The following is a 21,678-nucleotide window of genomic DNA, read 5'->3' as shown; positions in this document are numbered from 1 at the left end:
CATGTAGGCGTTAATAATGTGCGCGCGCTCTTTCGCGAGCGTGATGCGTAATGGAAGGCGGTCGTTTCAGTGTGGTTTAGATCCACACTGTGACCTAGTCATATCACTATGTATAGTAATGAGTTTATGAAAAATGTGTGTAACCAAGATGGTAAGCTGAGCTGTTATTCTCAAATTTTACCAGGGGGTGGTTGAGTGAGGGATTTCGTGCAGTTTTGAGACAAAAAAATCTTATTGTCTTTAGAATAAGGATGATATGATGATACGTTGTGGTTTTAATCTTATGTTTAAATTTTCATTTTCATCTATTGAGCGCGAACATTAACACTACCTTCCGATAAAACCCTCGTCCAAAAAAGGATTTGACGTTCGAATCAAAGAAGCCCCTACAGTGATTTTTTTTTTTTTTGAAAAGTGTTTTTTACTAATACAATAATGACCAGTTAGTGAGGGCTGTACTGAGAAATATTGCCCGAGGTCAAGTAACGACCGAGCTTGGGAGGTTGTTGTGTTGACCGAGGGCAATATTTTCAGTACAGCCCGAAAAAAACCGGTCATTATTGTATTTGTTAACCGTTTCCTTAACAACTTTGATTGATTTTTAGCGCTTTATCCAGGAAAAATAGCGAAATAAAGCAGAAAAAACAAGCGAAAAGAGATAAAAAATTGCTATAATTTCTGACGTCAGAAATAAAAAATGAGAGAAATGATGTCAACGCATTGTTCATTTTCCTTTGAAAAAGTGACGTCACAATGAATTTTCCTAACGACGGGCAACTCTGGACAATGTAGGCCCGTCGCCATGCGAAAAGAACCAATTGCATTGCGCAAAAAGCCATGTAGCCCGCTTCGAAAAAGTAACCGGTTAACAATATGCAATAATATTAATAATAATTTATACATATTAAATTAAACGTTACAATATATAAATTGCCTAAAGGTTTTGTTTTTAAATAAGAGTGATATCGTTTGCTTACTCATCAATTTTATTTTACAAGCTATTTTATACTGAATTGACACGAATGTTGAGGAAAATTGATCAGAAAGAGGAAAATTTTTTTGTTTATATCAGCATAATATAACAATTGCAAGACACTGTCCTGATATTAAATATGTGTCTAATATGAAACGGGAACATTTATGTAAAACGGGAACACTTATGTAAAAACAAAACCTTTAAATACGTAGAGCTAGGAAATAGAATTCAAAGTTAAATGAAAAATTGAAATCACGATCGAATCCTGTCGAAATAGCACAATTTACTTGTACTTGCTGGTTTAGCCAAGTCGTCCGTTTGACAACTGTTGGTGGTTCGTCTGGGATGAACCATGTCCCTTTCGTTTTAGTGCTTCTTTGCAGAAATTGTCTTTTGTCAACCCAGAAGATTTCATCACTTTGTCTTCTAGTGTCTCAGTTTGTCGACCAATTTTCGTACGTTTGTTTACGTTGAATAAGAGTCTTTTTGTTAAACATTGAACAAGAGTCTTTTTGTTAAACATTGGTTTGGTTGTCGTGCCAAGTGTGCGAGATAACTTGATTGTTGTTTTGATATGAAAGTTGCGATATCCTCGGTTCGACAAATTCGTAGAATGTCTTGGTTTGTCATAACAAACCGATATTCCTCAGTCTTGGAGCCATTTCGTACAAGTTTCCTAAGCATACCAACATATACAGAATTTATTCTATTCATTTCTGCAGTACTCACATTCCAAGTCTGGCAAGAATAAGTCAATCTAGTGCGAACCATTGAATTGAAAATCAGTACTCTTGTTTTCAAATGAATTTTATAGTTCGTTAATTTAGTAACCAGTTCGTAAAATTTAGCTTCAGTTAGTGATATACGAAGGCTTATTTATGCGCTGCCCGTCGTCGATGGTTCTTTATATTTTATCTCGTCTCCAAGGTATCGAAATGTTTTAACGTTTTCGATCGCCAGATTCTGTAGTTCAGCAATAGATTCAGGGTATGTCGACTGGTAATGTTCTTTGATGTATTCAAAGTTGAAGATCATACTTTTTCTTTTTTTTATGTTAATACTCAGTCCGTATTTTGAGAATATCTCATGTAAAAGAACAAGGCCCTTTTGAAGATCGACTACACTTTCGAAAAATAGGTCTAAATCGTCCGCATAACCCGACCAGTCTGCGTCATGATCTCCTTCGTATCCTTTTGCTCTCTCTTCTCGTGTGGTTGCAGTTGAACGTATACGATATTTCAGTTTTAGAAAACTTATTTGTTGAGTTTGACATTCATTTTCATAAACGTATACCATGTATAAATTATACAAAAACGGGGATTCAGAACCACCTTGGCGTACACCAGTTAAGATTTCAAATGAGTCATCGGGAGTTTCAGACAAGGCTGTTGTAGTGTATGAGTAAACAGCTTGAAGAATATCAAAAAGTTTGGTTGATCGATTGGGTTTGAAGCGTTGGGATATTGATTTAAACAACCATTCTCTGATAACGTGGTCGAAGGCTGAGCTGAGGTCGACAAATAAGAAGTATACCGGCTTTCTAATGGAGTCAGTTATTTGTTGAATTCGTTTGGTTATATAGATACCATCAGATGTTCCTCTCCCCGAACGAAATCCTTGTTGCTGGTCCATTAGCGTTTTATCGTACCACGACTTGATTCTGTTTATAATTACTATCACGAGAATCTTACGTAGGACTGAGCTGACTTGTAACTAGTCTACGCTCTATAGGTTTTAGGGTCAGATGGACTTCCCTTTCAGGCTCCTTTCCATAGCGCAACTAGTTTGGAGTGTGTCCAAGAATTCGGAATTGTCTGTGATTCCCAAATATCATTGAGGAGATAATGGACTTCATTTAGGAGCTTGACAGAGTCGGTGGCGTATTTGAAAAATTCGGAAGGGGCATCTGTTTACGCCTTTCCATTTTTCATCGATTTCAGCACTTTCTTTATTTCCTCGGGTGTCGGTGGATTTTGGTTGATATCGTCTTCATTGTCCTGAAGCATTTCAATGAAGGATGGGACAGAATCGAGTTCATTCGGAATTTCAGCCTAATCGTTAAGCTTCGTGGTGAAGTGGTCATAAAAATAGTTTCTGAGTTTTTCGGAGTCACATTTGTTTTTCCTGCGAACGTTTTGGAACGAAGAACTAACATTTTTAATCTTTCTGAACAGTTCCTCAGCTTCTCTACGAGTTGCGTGCTGGTTTACCGTCTCGGCTTCGCGTCTTAGCTTTTCGTTACGTAGGTATTTCACACGATTCTTTATCTTCATGGTAGCTTTCTTGAATTCTTGAGTACCTTTCGAAAAAGCCATTCTGTTTTCAAGAAGTCTATTGAAGCAATCATCGTCTTTGAAGTCCTCTTTGGATTCGTCACGTTTTTGTTTCAGTGGAAGCGTTTCGAATGCAGCTGAAGAAAGCGTGTTAATTAAGTTTGTTGATCTAGTGGAGGTATCGGCTGAATCATCTCTATTCATTCGTAGTTTTGCGTCTAGGTTAGAGGTGTATCGTTCACGGACTTGATGATCTTTGAGTTTAGTGAGGTCAACACGTTGTCTCGGAGGTTTGGGATTGTTGCAGAATCTCTTTCGACTTTTCTTTGAGGTGGGAGCAAACATTGTGGCTTTTAAAAGTCGGTGATCAGTCTCGGTATCGAAACTGCGGTAGACGTGACAATCGATCATGTATTGTTGTCTGTAGCTTTCACATAGGATATAGTCTAGAATTTTTCTAGTCTTTTTATCATTGCTATACCAGGTATATCTGTGAAGTAATCTGTGTTTGAAGAAGGTTGACGATATGTTGAGAGTACAAGTGCGACAGAGCTGTTTGAGGTGCATACCGTTATCATTGAAGTCAATATCGGTAACTGTTCTCTTTCCATCGAAGTTACTTTTATATTTTGCAACCCCTGTGGTAGCATTAGAGTCGACGGCGATAATCAATTTTTGATGCTTGTGGATTGTTTTTGACGCTTTGTTGATATCAGAATAGAACTTTCGTTTTTGCTCGTCTGTGCAATCAGTGGGAGAATATAAATTGACAACTCTCAGGTTGAAACCGTGGTTCTTGAGGTTGATGCCCATTACTCGAGGTTCATTGTAGTCGGGATTTTCCATTTCAATGTTTCTGTCTAGACGAATGAGAATGCCCACTCCTGCTTCACGTTTTCGTTTATAACCGCTCCAGTGAAATTCAAACTTTTCACCAGTGTTTAGTTCAATTAGTTTATTGCATGTTCCTCTCCATCGCACTTCTTGGAGTAGTAGGAAAATTGGGTGTCATGCCAGCCCCAAAAGCATAAGTGAAAGCAATGGAAATACGGTGAAAAAAATTAAAAGCCAGAACTATGAGACGCACTAAAATCTATGAAAAGCTAACATTTCAAAATATTGTTATTTAACAAATCAATTTCATCAAACCTAAGGTTTGGTTTAAGTGACGACTGATCTTGTTAGAGCAAACGAAATTTTTGTTCGAATTCAATTTTTAGTTTGAGAAGTGTGAGCATCAGTCTTATCCGCTAGTAGGAAGGGGCGTACGGTATTTCGGAATTGCGGAAATCGACCCTTTTTTTTGCGGAATTTCGTAAATCGGGCAAAATTCCTTCGGTATTTTGGAATGCTGAAACTGTTTTGGTATCGGAAATCCATGAATTTTTGATTCGGAATTTCGGTATTATAAAGTTTTTATCCCGCTTTTTCGGAATTCATACATGAAAAATCTAATTTGATGAAAAATAGTCAAAACGAGGAAAAATACCCTTAAAAATCGGTATCGGATTTGCAGGTATTTTTTTACGGAATTTCGGAAATTTTAGCAAAATTGTTTGGTATTTCGGTATTAGCAAACCCCGTACGCCCCCTGCCCTAGTAGATTAGCTAACGCTCCAAAGAAGTGCTCAGCCTCTACACCCATTCCACCATTCATGGAAAATATTAACGAAATTAATTCTGACGTCAATTATTCAAAAATCATGTGACGTAACTTTTCGAGTTTTAGAAGGCGTGCCCCTTTGATATAAAATGTTATCCCGTAAGTTCAGATATGGCCATGATTGTTTGTTTTGAAATCAATATATACACTGATGATACATTTGACGCTCTTAATTTGACGTTTTACTGCTCAATAAGTTCGCCTTCAAACTTCCTGAAGAAACTCATAATTGACAGTTTACTGTTTGCTAAGCTAGTTTTATGGTGAAAATTTCAAGTAACATTCTTACATTCAATTTGAAGCATGAAAGGGTATTTACGAGAAATCTTCCAACTAATCAATATACTCCCGTGGTTGATGAAAACTAATTCGAATTCCCTTAAGGGCTCTGCCCATAGTGAATTTTTCATAATTGCCGTGTTTAAAATGTGTTTTCTGACTGATGTAACCAACAAAACTATAGCATGTTATACATTTTCTGTTAGACAAACTATTCCTGAATCTGAAGATTCAAAAATTCCATTGAAAAAATTCGATGAAGAAGAAAATGAAGACTTTTGCGAGGAAGAGTATTTCAACTTTGAAGAGCTTAGTTTCGGCGAAGAAAAAACATTTTGAAAAAATTTTCGCAGTAGATGATGTATCTTTTACCGAACAATAAAAATTTTTGCGGAAAATTTTTGTAAATACTTCTTTGTCTCGAAATCTTCAAAATAGTGGTTTTTCATCAATTTTTCATCAGGATTTTGCTTAAAAAAACAGTCATAACTTTTGACACATCTTTTTAGAAAAATTTTCCGCAAAATATAAGATACAGGGTGTCCCTAATAAAAGTATCGAGTTTGAACATGCGATTGAGTAGAAAGTTTTAAGTGTGTATTCACAAAATTGTATTTTAAGCTCTCCCTCTTTTTTCTTTGTCATTACTACCTTTTGTAATGAGCCTATGTGATGGAGAACGTTCTTATATTTTAGCGATAACACACACAAACTTTTTTACTCAATCGCATGTTCAAACTCGATACTTTTATTAGGGACACCCTGTAGTTCAATTCTTTGCGGACAGTTTGAAAAAAGTTCGAAACAAAAAGGTTAATTACCCATTAAAACTTATCACTTTTTATAAAAGAAGGTGATGCAACATATTATTAACGTCTTTTTAAAGTTCATAACGTCATTTTAGCAATTAAGTTCTTAATTACTCTTAAGGGGTTTGATTAAAAAGCAATTTATATAGGCAATTCTTTGTTAAAAGTGTTAAAGAATCTAAAACATAACTTTTATGTTCAGATACTAAAATCAATTTTCTGACTATGGTCAGAGCCCTTAAAAATAAAGTTAGAGAGCATCAGCAATACCATCTTCATCATCCTAAGGACTTTTGATGCGCAAGCTAAACTGGTGTTTGCGACGACGGGAACCGTCTAGTTATAACTACTATTTTTACTGCGTTATCATCTAAGTCAAGTAAATCAAAGAAACTGAATTAGATACAAGAAAGCCTAAGCGGTTTAATCAGTGTTGGTAGTGTCAACATATTTTCCGTGGCAGGGTCGCCATACAACTTAATTTACAGTAGTGAATTTTTTCGATATGTAGAGCAGCTCGAGTCGGGCGAGCAATAAAGAATTTATTTTTCTGCAATGACATACAGTATTCATCATCTTTTGATAAAACAAAGACAATAATTACAGTGTCGTAAAAACCACTCTCATCCATAAATTTTGCAGGGTATCTCGCTACGCTATGCTTGTTCCTTGGGTGAATTTTCTGCACTGCACATAAGAGGCAAGGACAAACATTAAACTAAATGATAATTGATTTAATCCCTCCAAAAGGAATTAAAAAAAATCAATTTGAGTTTTGTTTATGTGCCATTGAGCAGAGTTCGGAGATTGGCTGATCTTACAATTGTCAGACCCTTTGATCGGGATATTTAAACTTGTCTGTGGATAGTAACTGTAAAGCTATGATCTACCACACTTTAAGAATAGGGATATATGTAAACATTTGTGAACCCAAGAAAACTTTAATATCTTGATTAATGTTAAATCAATTTTCGTATATGATAAATTGTAGGAAATTAATTTTGCAGAGCAACGTGTAAATAAAAACCACTTTTCTCCGAAGTAATTTATTTTGAACGGCGTTGAGGACCAGGACATTATTCTAAAGACACTACACGCTTTTTTTTATATAAGAATACACTTTATAAGAATGTCCATGATGAAAATGACCATAAAATTAAGAATATGCTAAGAATATCACCATCATAGAATTTTGCTACTCATGCTAAGAATGCCATTTTTAGACCATTTTAAATTATAAATCGTCAATTTGGACCTAAGAATGCTGTAAGAATATTTTAGGATGATTTTCCTAAAAAAGTTAAGAATATCCATGATGAAATGGATTTACACCATTCTTATAAAAAAAACGTGTATTTTAACGTATATAAAAAAATGACAACCCTAGGTATTCACCCAAGGAACAAGTGTACTAAATTTCAGCCAAAACGGACAAAGTTATAATATTTGCTACCTAATAGTAAATATTTGAAATGTTACAATTGGGCTTTTGAATAACAAAATATCTGAAGTTGAGCCCAGTGCGGTGCGCACGTTCGACTATTCTTTTTACTTTACGCTAAATATTCTTTACGCCTGTTTACGCTTATCTTTTGTCTTTTCGGGATAATTAATTTCGCCTTAGCGAAAGTATTACAATAGGCATGGTGCGGCGATATCGGAAGAAAATTTAGAAAACGAAAGTACTTGATGCGGTGGACGAACTCACTAAAATTAATTTACAAATTACACGCTCGTATAACCACTGAAGATCTTTGCAGGTTTTCTTTGGATTACGTCATTATATCTTTGTGTCTTTAGCTTCACAGTTTTGATTTTTCTTTATTTTCTTATAAGCATATACTTTATAAGAATCAAATCAATAACTCTTGATAGACGGTGATATACCTTTCGGTAATTAGTTCTTACTAAGTGAACAAGGGATGGGGCACACTATGAGCATATTTATTTTTCTTATAAGCATATACTTTATAAGAATCAAATCAATAACTCTTGATAGACGGTGATATACCTTTCAGTAATTAGTTCTTACAAAGTAAACAAGGTTCTCCACTATTTCTCGTCTTAGCTTGGAGTGGTAAAGATATAAAGAACAAATCTTAATTTAATTTTGGAATCATATTGCATTGAACACGACTAACTGAGATAATATATACGTATATAATATAATACTTATAAGTGAAAAGTAAAGCGATCATTTATTTTATCTTTTGAACATCACGCTCATATGATATAAAAGTTAAATGATTATGGAACGATCGACCAGTGAAAAATACTGAAGTGGTAACACCATAACAATCTGGTTAACACTAAAACAATGATAATTTTTCCGCTTTTCAGTTTTACAACAAGAATTCCAAAAAATAAACTCGTAAAAATATAAAAAATAAAGTTTGTGATGAAGCATGTAGCGTAAAACCCCCAGTGGCTGTTTATTCTGGAGGAAACATTATCTCCGAACCGATGGCATCCGTCACCCCAACCTTCGGAGGTTAAAGGTCTTCCCTCCCTTTACGTACAATTTTGTTAAACAAAAATATTTCTACATTTGTAAATTTTCGGTTACTAATCGTACATTCACGTTTGTTCGAACCACTTCTTCACAGATTTCGTTGTCTTTGTTTCTTATCGAACGGGCCGTAGAAATTTGATCGTCTCGGTTTACACATATAAGAAAACATTGGGAAAGAAGAGTTAAAAAGGTTAACTTAACTAATCTCAGTTAGCGCTCTTCTGCAAATGCGAGGATTATCAGAATCGAAAGGTACCATTTTAAATATATTTTCAACGCATGCGCGCAGCTTGTCCCAATCTGCGTGCATAAGATATATAAAGCAGCATAAGGCGCTAGCCTGCGAAACCGTTGAGAAACTCGTTTCTCGTCTTTCTTCGATCGCCGAGAAACACGCGGTGAAGCACAATATGAGCATATTTATTTTTCTTATAAGCATATACTTTATAAGAATCAAATCAATAACTCTTGATAGACGGTGACATACCTTTCGGCAATTAGTTCTTACAAAGTGAACAAGGGATGGGGCACAATATGAGCATATTTATTTTTCTTATAAGCATATACTTTATAAGAATCAAATCGATAACTCTTGATAGACGGTGATATACCTTTCGGTAATTAGTTCATACAAAGTGAACAAGGTATGGGGCACAATATGAGCATATTTATTTTTCTTATAAGCATTTACTTTATAAGAATCAAATCAATAACTCTTGATAGACGGTGACATACCTTTCGGTAATTAGTTCGTACAAAGTAAACAAGAGACGGCGCACAATATGAGCATATTTATTTTTCTTATAAGCATATACTTTATAAGAATCAAATCAATAACTCTTGATAGACGGTGATATACCTTTCGGTAATTAGTTCTTACAAAGTAAACAAGGGGTGAAGCACAATATGAGCATATTTATTTTTCTTATAAGCATATACTTTATAAGAATCAAATCAATAACTCTTGATAGACGGTGACATACCTTTCGGTAATTAGTTCTTACAAAGTGAACAAGGGATGGGGCACAATATGAGCATATTTATTTTTCTTATAAGCATATACTTTATAAGAATCAAATCAATAACTCTTGATAGACGGTGACATACCTTTCGGTAATTAGTTCTTACAAAGTGAGCAAGGGATGGGGCACAATATGAGCATATTTATTTTTCTTATAAGCATTTACTTTATAAGAATCAAATCAATAGCTCTTGATAGACGGTGATATACCTTTCGGTAATTAGTTCTTACAAAGTAAACAAGGGATAGGGCACAATATAAGCATATTTATTTTTCTTATAAGCATATACTTTATAAGAATCAAATCGATAACTCTTGATAGACGGTGATATACCTTTCGGTAATTAGTTCGTACAAAGTGAACAAGGTATGAGGCACAATATGAGCATATTTATTTTTCTTATAAGCATTTACTTTATAAGAATCAAATTAATAACTATTGATAGACGGTGACATACCTTTCGGTAATTAGTTCGTACAAAGTAAACAAGGGACGGCGCACAATATGAGCATATTTATTTTTCTCATAAGCATATACTTTATAAGAATCAAATCAGTAACTCTTGATAGACGGTGATATACCTTCCGGTAATTAGTTCTTACAAAGTGAACAAGGGTTGGTGTACAATATGAGTATATTTATTTTTCTTATAAGCATTTACTTTATAAGAATCAAATCAATAACTCTTGATAGATGGTGATATACCTTTCGGTAATTAGTTCTTACAAAGTAAACAAGGGATGGCGTGCAATAAAAGCATATCTATTTTTTATAAGCATATACTTTATGAGAGTTTTTAAAAATTAAACAACAATTGTTCTTAAATTGGTCTTATTTTTTTAGCAATTTTAAGCCTCGTTGTTCTTGTTGTAAAATTGTTTCATCAAGGCTCGATGTAAAGTAGATTTCAGATTAGCTTCATCTACTTCTTGTTTTGTCCATGCAGTTCAAATTCTAGGCGAAATTTTCGACTTCAAGTCGTCTTGTTATTTTTATCCTCATAGTTGTTTTTATAATGGTTCTTCATTTTCAAATTATTGTGTTTGTTATGCGCAGATATGTAATTTCGAACTGCTGGAGCTACACAAATATGTATATGAATATGCCAAACATTTGGTAGTTTTTTTTTCTTTTAGGCATCATCTTTATAAGAAACAAATAAGTATTGTTTCATTAAAGTGGAAATGACTTTCATAATGGGCTGTGCTTAAGAATTCTCTCGGGTACCTAATAGTTTGGAATAAGCAGGGAACAAGAATGTCCTGGGTAGAAAATTTTCGAAAAATTAATTAGCGCCCCCCCCGGAGGTACCCGAGAGTAGTAATTTTTCTTTTTCTTTCAAGTGTAACTTATGAAAATGAATTACGATCTAATGGTTTTCAGCTGCTGGGTCGTTAATTAAAGCAAAAAAAAAAACACTCATAATTAAATTAAAAGACGAATAAAGAATTTTTCTTTTTTACTTATACAGTCAAGAACACTATCAAATTAGCCGATCATAATAGGCTGTTTAGCCTCATAGGGTAATTAGACTATTTTATATAGTCTAATTAGCTGAAAATTGACAAAAAATGTCGATTGCTGATGGAATATTAATACACTTAGAAATCGAATGAACTTCAACTTGTTTTTCCCTAAGATGGAAAAATCCTACTAATCAAGAACCATTGGAAATTTCTTCTTGCTGAAACTTATTGACTCAGAATCAGAAAAAATACTGTTCTTTTTAAAGCTTGCCCATATATCTAAATGGATCATGTAGCTGCCGTTCGGGTCGAAATAGGGTCAAAATAGGTAGCGAACGACATAAAAATTAACACGTAGCCAAAGGTTTTCTTGAACGCATCTTCACGGTAGAAAATGGCTAAAAACGAATAAAATAACACATTTAGCTAACGAAATATAAATACAGTACAAGTCAAAATATAAAGATACATCAGTTAGATTACAAAGACAAGTCAAAGATATAACATATAAAAGAAGAAATAGAAGCTTACTAAAAACACTGTGGCTGAAAATACACGTACACGTCGACAGATACTTTCAACTGACACTCACAATTCCAACACGCAGATTTATAACACATCACAACAACTCATACAACAACTAGACGATCCACAAGGGACGAACACGTAACTATACACACAATACGACACTATACAACAAAATACACAACTCTCTAGACACATAATAATAAACAATACACATGGGAATAATACAAATTATATAGTAATCATTTATATTTCACTACAAAAGTCCTATCAAATAATAAATCTAAGAACAAAGGAAACGATGAAAACAAACATAAAACTAAAAGACAAATTAGCTGCATTTTGGCATTTACAGATCAGAACCAATAAGACATAATAGTAGAGGGAATTTTGTTCGATTTTTTGGAATCGCTTGACTGTTTTGTTAGAAGCACTTGTTATACATTTTTGGAAAGCTAAGGGGTAGGGGAATCGAAATTACTATGTTTCCAATTTTTTTTCGGACACTTTGGTGTGATTTTTGGACAAATATGACGGTCTCAGGCAAAAATCATAGGGTTTAAAATTAACGAAAATTTTAGCTCGAGAAAACGGAGACCTGTTGTATATTTTCGGAAAGCTCTCAAAAAATTAAGATTAGAGATATATTGCAAGTATAGGTGATTTCTGTACCTAACTCGAGATATTAACCCTTGAAAACCGTGCTTTTCAGCCAGAAACAGCTATTTTGTCCAGTTTTTGCGCTTTTTGAAGCTCAATATCTCAAGTTAGGTACTGAAATCACCTATACTTGCAATATATCTCTAATCTTAAATTTTTGAGAGCTTTCCAAAAATATACAACAGGTCTCCGTTTTCTCGAGCTAAAATTTTCATTAATTTTTAACCCTATGATTTTTGCCTGAGACCGTCATATTTGTCCGAAAATCACACCAAAGTGTCCGAAAAAAAATTGGAAACATAGTAATTTCGATTCCCCTACCCCTTAGCTTTCCAAAAATGTATAACAAGTGCTTCTAACAAAACAGTCTAGCGATTTTACAAAATGCCCTCTACTATAACAACATACAGTAAAACCTCTAATTAACGGACACTCTAAAAGGCGGACACCTCTGATTAGCGGACAATTTCATTTTCCCCGGCCGTTTCCTAGTCAAATCCTCATAAAAAAGTTTCTTAAAGGCGGACACTCAATTAGCGGACCCTCTGATTAGCGGACAAATTTTTTCGCACGAAATGGCCAAAACCCCTATTTTAGCTCTCCAATTAGCGGACATTGAATATCAAACGGGTCGCAGACGTGCAAAATCGAAAAAAAAAAATTATAGATATTTTTATTTCAAGCACTTATTAGTCTTATTAGTCAAATTATTTCAACAAATTTCCAGCTTTCCCTTGACCCATTCGACGAATTTAGGTGGCCAAAGAAATCATAAATCACTGATTTTCTTTTATTTGTTAAAAACTAAATTGTTGCGTTTTAATAACCTTTCTCTTGTTCTTCTGCAGATAAGTACTTTAGACCACAATTTTGTATTTTTGACACCCCGAGATGGCCTAATTTCAAAATTGGAGCTCCGAGATCAAAAGTTTCTAAAAGGCGGACACTTCTAATTAGCGGACACTAACCCCTTTCCCCGATGGTGTCCGCTAATTAGAGGTTCCACTGTATTCTCAGAAATAGAGGAAAATTAACAACGCCATAAGTCAGCAACATTACTTTTTGAGCGATTGGAAAGTACGATGAACTTGAAATTTTGACCAGTGATAGACAATGATAATGCTAATTAAGATTTTATTGTTTTGATTTAGTCACCTGATTTATTATATTGGTATTTTTTTACAGGCCAGAATCCATTTAGGGCTAGTTTAATGTATCATTAGATTACAAAATCAAACTGCCAACCTATTTCCTATCATGATTTGAAAAGTACAACGAACTTATTTAACCTTTCTGTTCGAAGGTCAAATTAATGGTAATACACGTTTTTTTGTGACATGTATTTTTGGGGCACAGGATCAATTCTTTCCAACCTTTAAGTATCGTTTATTTTACAGGGCTGCCAAAAATTGCCTTTTTACGATTCTGTATCTAAAGATTGGAAGATGCTATTAACTTGAATAACAAATATTAGGTATTCTATTGATAACATAAGCTTCCAGCTAAAATTTCAGAAAGATCAGACGAGCGGTTATGCTACAAGTGAGCTTTTGGGTACATACGAAAAATTTATGATTTTATGACCTTTACCAGTTTACGTCTAAAAGCGGGATTACGAAGGCATTGTAAAAGGCAGCACGTTCTCGTACTCTTTATTTTTATATGCTTTATTTTTATTTCGACCCATTTGCGTTCTGAATTTTAGGCTGATAAAGAAGCTTCTATTGGAGCACTTGGTGGGAATTCCATGGAAGCCACTTCAGTAATAACAGCAACATCTTTAACTAATATACCAGCGGTAACAACAGCAGCAACGACGACCACTCAACCTCCAACAACTACAACAACGGCCACTCAACCTTCAACCACAACAACAACGACCACCCTACCTCCAACAACTACAACAACGACCACTCAACCTCCAACAACTACAACAACGACCACTCAACCTCCAACCAAAACAACAACGACCACCCAACCTCCAACTACAACAACAACGACCACTCAACCTCCAACAACTACAACAACGACCACCCTACCTCTAACCACAACAACAACGGCCACTCAACCTTCAACCACAACAACAACGACCACCCTACCTCCAACAACTACAACAACGACCACTCAACCTCCAACAACTACAACAACGACCACTCAACCTCCAACCACAACAACAACGACCACCCTACCTCCAACAACTACAACAATGACCACCCAACCTCCAACCAGAACAAAAACGACCACTCAACCTCCAACAACTACAACAACGACCACCCAACCTCCAACTACAACAACAACGACCACTCAACCTCCAACAACTACAACAACGACCACCCTACCTCTAACCACAACAACAACGACCACCCTACCTCCAACCACAACAACAACGACCACCCTACCTCCAACAACTACGACAATGACCACCCAACCTCCAACCACAACAACAACGACCACTCAACCTCCAACAACTACAACAACGACCACCCAACCTCCAACCACAACAACAACGACCACTCAACCTTCAACAACTACAACAACGACCACCCAACCTCCAACTACAACAACAACGACCACCCTACCTCCAACCACAACAACAACGACCACCCTACCTCCAACAACTACGACAATGACCACCCAACCTCAAACCACAACAACAACGACCACCCAACCTCCAACTACAACAACAACGACCACCCTACCTCCAACAACTACAACAACGACCACTCAACCTCCAACCACAACAACAACGACCACTCAACCTCCAACAACTACAACAACGACCACCCAACCTCCAACCACAACAACAACGACCACTCAACCTCCAACAACTACAACAACGACCACCCAACCTCCAACCACAACAACAACGACCACCCAACCTCCAACCACAACAACAACGACCACTCAACCTCCAACCACAACAACAACGACCACCCTACCTCCAACAACTACAACAACGACCACCCAACCTCCAACAACTACAACAACGACCACCCAACCTCCAACCACAACAACAACGACCACCCTACCTCCAACAACTACAACAACGACCACAACAACACCTCCAGACACAACAACACATTACTTATCTCCATATATCAGTAAGTAAATCCTAGATCTAATCTTTACAAACATTCAAAAGTCGCTCATATTATTTTGTAAATAAATTTAGGAACTCGTGTGTTCATTCAAAATTAAGTGGGCATTTTCCTAATTTTGTGAGTGTCTTTGGGGTGGTGCGGAAATTAGTTCCCCTTTTTGAAAAAGAGACATGAATTCCTATTGTACGGTGTGAGATTTATTTTCGATTTTTTTTTAATGTTGTATATCTTTAACACGTCCCATTTTTTTATGCATAGGGCAGTGATAAACCCTCGAACGTGACAGAGCCAGACTTTCGGAGAAAGATTTTTTGGGTAAATTTCAGCTAAAAAAGGGTTTTTTGGACGTTGTGAAATATTGAATCATTAATTTTTCAGATTTTTTTTTATAAAAGTAAGGTTCCATCATTGGTAAAAGATGGCTGAAGCAGATTTTCTCATAAAAAGATTTTCGGCTTAAAAAACGAATCTTTGTCTTTCAGAATCACTATTTATAAGCTCACATCAATGTTTTTAGCCAAATTACTTAATTTTTTGATGAGATAGATGTTTGTTTTTTTTTGCTCATGAAGGCCTAATTTTGAAGAATATTTGTGACTCCCCAAGCGATTTTAAGTACCTAAGTAAGTAAGTAAGGATTTCCGATACCGAAACACTTTCAGAATTTCGAAATACCGAGGGAATTTTGCCCGATTTCCGAAATTCCGAAGAAAAAAGGGTCGATTTCTGCAATACCGAAATACCGTACGCCCCCCACAGGAGAGCTGAAGAAAGTCATTTCCATACCCAGCAACATTCATTAAATTCTTTAGAATCAAATATAATCAAATTTCAGATTCGAACTTTACCGCTCGAAGCAATGCGATGACTTCTTAAAAATAGGAGAAAGGTACACGCGATCTAGTGCAATTTTTCCAAAGTCACGGCAAAATGCGCCACGCTGAAGCAAACCGGTAATTTGACCGATTTGTATAGCCGCTTTGATAAGCCACTTTCTGTAGCAGACTTTTACCGGCCTTTAATATGGCCCGAACGGCCTAAGATGGCAAAAAGCCGGTCACGGACCGGTAAAAGAAAGTGCGGTCTTTGGGCCGATCGGTTTTTCAGGTACTTGAAAGCGCTTGGGGAGTCACATTTGTGGCTAGACATGAAATTTTGGTTGGCAGACGTATTTCTATAGAAAAATTGGTCAAATTCGATATTTCTTTATAAGCATATTACCAATTACTTAGCTACCAGCTTTTCTCGGGATTGGCTCATTCATTCTTTGTGTTTTTTTGCACAAAGGTACATAATTATAAACCCCTGAATGTGATGGAGCCCGATTTTCGGGAGAAAAAAATGTGGGGGAAAATTCCAGCCAAAAAACGCCTAAAAAGGGATTTTTGGACTGATTTTTTGCATTAAAGTTTGGTAAAAGATGACTGAAGCAAATTTTCACCTCAAAAATTAATCTTTGAATCACTAGCTTAGATCACTGTTCCTAACCAAATTACTCAAATTTTAGATGAGATAGATGTTTTCTTTCTTCCATTCCCCTCACTTAATATCACGAAATTTGATAAATCGTCACTATTTGTGTTCTGAATGATTGTTTTAACGGTCACACTCACCTATATGTTTTAAATACATAACCAGGTAACTTAATAAAAGTATCGCTTTTTTTTTTAGATAATTGTTTGTCAAGCCTGAAGAATGGAACAGCGATATCTGCCAGCGGATCGCAAGCAATATTGATAAAAGACAGGAACACTACAGCGATTGAATGTGTCACTTTATGTACACATCTCTCCATGGATTCAATCCAAAATTATTCTCGAATAAACGCAGTAATTTTGACCAAGGATAACGGTAGTTGCTTATGTCAGCAGGATGTCTTTTATGTTGATACAAATGCAACATCGAAAAGTACATGTATCTTTCAAGAAGGTAAGATTATTTGTTCCCTTTTCCAACTACCTTAAAAGCATTCTGCAAGCCTCTGCCATGCTTTAAAATGTGCAAATTACACCTTATGCATGTTTTTTTGCAATTTTAATGCTTTGAAATTTTGTATTATTTAGGCTTAGCATATGCTTAAGTTGCTAATGCTAATGCTTAAGTTTTCCGAGAGTTTTCCATCTTTGCTCATTTTGACCCATACAGTACACTTTTATTACTTCTATATATTAATAGCCGTAATCTGTATGTCACTTTGTTTGTTTGTCTGTCTGTACGTGTGATACTTTCGTTTTCGCAATGTTTTTGTTGATAGAGCCTGGTTTTAGAGACTTCGTTTGGTTTTTGTTTTGAAATTAAGCACCCATCTACATTAAGCAATCATAATTTTTGCCCTGACTTGCCCGCTGTTGTTTTATTTTATACATTTTCGAATGTAATTGACGACCTTATTTGATAACTAATGACATTCGAGTTCTTTTCAAGGCATAACAAAAACTTTTTATAGAAAAGTACAAATCTAAAACTAAATATAAAAATCAAAAAATTATGACCAAAAATTATGATCAAAAAATGGTTGAAATTTAGCAAAATCAAAAACATGAACGAAAAAAAAGACAAAAAGCAAGAAAAACAACCATTTGAAGAAGCTAAACAAAACCAAACATGCACTCTCACTTCCTGCTCAGATGACGATGATCAAAACCGTCTAAAATGCCGAAACTGCCACCGCATAGTACACTACGAGTGCACACAATTACCGCTTTACCAGCTTCAAATTTTTGCCAACACTTATAACGAACAATATCTATGTCAGAATTGCGTGCGGATAACACGATCTCTAATGAGNCAGTTAGTCAACACGCATTTTGTGTAGATCTTCAAAAATGGTTGAAATTTAGCAAAATCAAAAACATGACAAAAAAAACCACTAAAAGCAAGAAAAACAACCATTTGAAGAAGCTAAACAAAACCAAACATGCACTCTCACCTTCTGCTCAGATGACGATGACCAAAACCGCCGAAAATGCCACCGCATGGTACACTACGAGTGCACACAATTACCGCTTTATCAGCTGCAAATTTTTGCCAACACTTATAACGAACAATATCTATGTCAGAATTGCGTGCGGATAACACGATCTCTAATGAGTAAAATAGGTGAGAACTCGTATCATATGATGCAGAGGGAGATTGAGAAGAAGGACGACGGCATTAAAAAGCTCAACAACCAGCTAGCCAAGAACCGCGGCCTTAAGAACGATATCGAAAACATCTTAACCAATAAGATGGCTGACTTTGAAATAAAAACCAAGCAGATTATAAAAGAAGAAATAAAGCTAACGACGAATTACATAGAAAAATCATCAGAAAAAACATACGCTGAAATAACTAAGAAACACAAGGATAATATCAAATCAGCAGTGAGAGAACACCAACAAGAAAACAAGAATGAAGACAGAGACATCGAATCAAATAAACGAAATATTATTACACATGGAATGGTGGAATTAGAGGTAGATAACAAAGAGGAACAACAGGAACAAGACAAAATAGATATTGAAGGTATACTAGTTAACATTGGCGTCCAAGATATCAAACCGTCCCACCATCATCGCATTGGACAAAACAGAAAAGGGCTACAATGGCGTCCAATCAAGTTGATCTTAAAAAGTATAGAGGAAAAAGAACGGATAATGCAAAATCTGCATAAGCTGAAACGATTCAATGAAATTGGTGGCTTTAGCATTACAGACGACTTCACCATTAACGAAAGAAGAATTATTAAAGATATGTGCCAAAAGGCGAATAAAATGATGATTTCGTTTGGCATGTAAGAGGAAGCCCTAGAACAAACCTTCGCCTAGTTCGAAAACCTAGAACAAAGACCAAAACAACGTCTTCTCTGTCCATATCTTTTGACGACTGGACGACAGATGAAGAATTAGACAATATTTTATAAATCTAAAATTATTTCGTAGAGGTCGATAGACCTGTGAAATATAATTATATGAACAAAATAAATTTTTTCGTGACTTTTGCATGAATCTGCTAATTGGAAAGTAGGTCGCGTATTATAATTTATTTCGTCATTTGAGAAACATGAAGGCCATAAATGCTTATCATTTCTCCTTGTTTTATTTCAGAGACATACTTGCTTTACTATATATCCCTGTTATTCAAAGAGCCCTGGACGATTTCTCACAAACCGTCTGGAACCACAAAAGAGGTAGAAAGCAAGACGGAAGACAGCTCCCAACCGGTATCCCAGATCACATATACGAAAACTGTGAGGAGTATGGTGGCGTGGACAACGGTGTCACTGTCACAGACGAATGTCTCGTTAATACTGCGGACGAATCAAACATTCTCGATACTGATTTTAGTTTCATCAGCCCTGACCTTATGGGGCGTTATTCTCAAATTATCGACTTTGAAGTGGATGCAAAAGACGCCGCTGAAGTTTATATACTGCTTAAAACATACATACTTAATACATAACAGGAATAACTTGATTCGGTGGTTGTAATTATTTTATATAAACTTAGGCCGCTGTTCAGAGTACCTTTCACCTCCTTAAATTTAAGTTGCAAGAATAAGTTCCATCAGGGTTTCTTTTTTCGCAGAATTTTTGCATTAGTTTTCATAAAATTATTTCCACGTGTGACTGTCTCCCAGCTTTCACACAGACTACTTAGCGAAAGAAAAAATACAAAATAGTCTTCCCTTAGAATTGTAGAATTGTACTTGATGACGTTTTGATCAAAATTAAAAATCGGAAATATGGATTAAAAATCTTAACAAACAATACTGCCGGCTCTGCAAATTTTTTTTCCGTAAGCGGCCCAAGACCTGCGAGACTTGGCGGTTTGAGCACAGATATCTGTAAAGCCCGAAGGGAGATAGACAACTTTAAGCTTTCTCGAGCAAAAAAAAGTGAAGCAAAAATTTGACTTTTTAAATTTCGTGCCGATGGATAGGATCTAGCATTTTAATTGTTTTCAGAGCGCGAGATAAAAAAATTAGGCGGCAAACGCTATTTCGCATATCTCAAACCAGTGAAATTGCTTGTTGTCACGTTATTTCTTTGGTAGGAAATCATACCAAAACTTGCTTCACTTTTCGATAAAGGTCGCAAATCTAGCCCTTCGGGCTTTACAGATCTGTGGGTTTGAGACTAATGCTTTTTTGCCCTTATTTTAGAATTAATAGTGGCCCAAGAGCTGAATTATCATAGTGTCCTCCTGGATTGGTCCCTACTAAAAATCCAAATATTTCTCAACCCCCCCCCAATATTTCAAATTCTTTCTGTTCCCCCCTCTTTTTTTTTCTTTTTTTGCATTCCCCCAGCTATTTGATGACTTTGTTCTTTTCTTTGTCGAGGAATGACTTTTCTTAAATTCATTCAATCAGGTTTAAAACAGTAGCATTTGGTACAGGCTAGGATGAGAACATTCTTTGACTTAGCAAAAAGAAATTCCTCCTTAGCTCTCTTGGGAGGTCGTAAAATGACGCGACTCGACAAAGAGATTCACTCTATTTAAAATTTCTATACCACTAATTGCTCTGTAAATTTACAGATATTTTTTTGTTTTCTGACGTTTTTTTGTGGTCACCCGGTAGATTGTTTCGCATATGGTTTCTATTGTTACTTTTTATTGATATTTTCTTCTCGAAAGAAATAAACAGAACAGCTTATTTTACGTATCTAACTCAAAATTTGATTTCTCTCACCCTTTATACGTAACCGTTCAAACCCGAATGACGTGTATATACGTCCAAAATGAGCTCATATATCGAGTCCCAGACTTAAGGGCCATAACTCCTGACCTCTCGATTTAAAAGGGCATAAACCGATTGCTTTTTTAAAAAAAAACGCTTTTTTAATGGTGCCAAAACCATTATCTACAAGCTTTTATGTTTCTTTAAAGGTTAAAGGGTTTTGAGGTCCTGGCACTATCTAGAACCCCAACTTGATGTCTTGAATCCCTTGGTCTCGCCTATAACTCGAATTTTTCCCTGCTCCCAATAAGGCAATGTGTTTGAAAATAAGTCTTTCGTGACGAAGCAGGCTCATCCTTTTAATCTCCTTTGAAAAAAGGCCCTACCTAAAGATTTGGAACCAAATTTAACAACCTTCCCCCTAAAAGAAAGGTGGTGCACACCATAAAAGTATTTTGACTATTGCACTCCTAGGCCATGGAAATTACGTTTTTGTCCTTATTGCACTCCTCGGCCACGTAAGGAGTAAAAAATGATTTTACTTTCATTTTGATTTAGATTTGAATTTTTAATTTCAATTTAATGTTGGTTTAAATTTAATTTGAATTTAATTTTTCATTTCAATTTGAATTTCAAATGATTTTAGATTTCAATATTGATTTGAATTTAAATTTCGCTTTGATCCTGACTTAGATATTTATTCCAAAATCGTCTTGAATTTTTTAATACTT

General features: G+C 35.5%; 1 protein-coding gene across 2 annotated transcripts in view; it reads left to right on the top strand.

The window, feature by feature from the left end:
- The window catches only part of LOC136814838 (mucin-2-like), a 29,003-nt gene extending 11,738 nt beyond the window's left edge, over window positions 1-17,265 (top strand). For both annotated transcript variants that reach the window (XM_067071265.1, XM_067071266.1), the window contains exons 3-4: window positions 13,891-15,286; window positions 16,958-17,265. In XM_067071265.1, the coding sequence (XP_066927366.1) occupies window positions 13,891-15,286; window positions 16,958-17,250 (1,689 nt within the window). In that variant the 3' untranslated portion in view covers window positions 17,251-17,265. The remainder of the gene's footprint in view (window positions 1-13,890; window positions 15,287-16,957) is intronic.
- Window positions 17,266-21,678: the final 4,413 nt, after the last annotated feature.

This window comes from Clytia hemisphaerica, unplaced genomic scaffold (assembly GCF_902728285.1).
Source record: "Clytia hemisphaerica strain Z4C2 unplaced genomic scaffold, Clytia hemisphaerica genome assembly, whole genome shotgun sequence".
In the NCBI taxonomy this organism is placed as follows: Eukaryota; Metazoa; Cnidaria; class Hydrozoa; order Leptothecata; family Clytiidae; genus Clytia; species Clytia hemisphaerica.
Note: the sequence above shows the minus strand (reverse complement) of the source record. Positions and strands in the feature narration are given on the sequence as shown.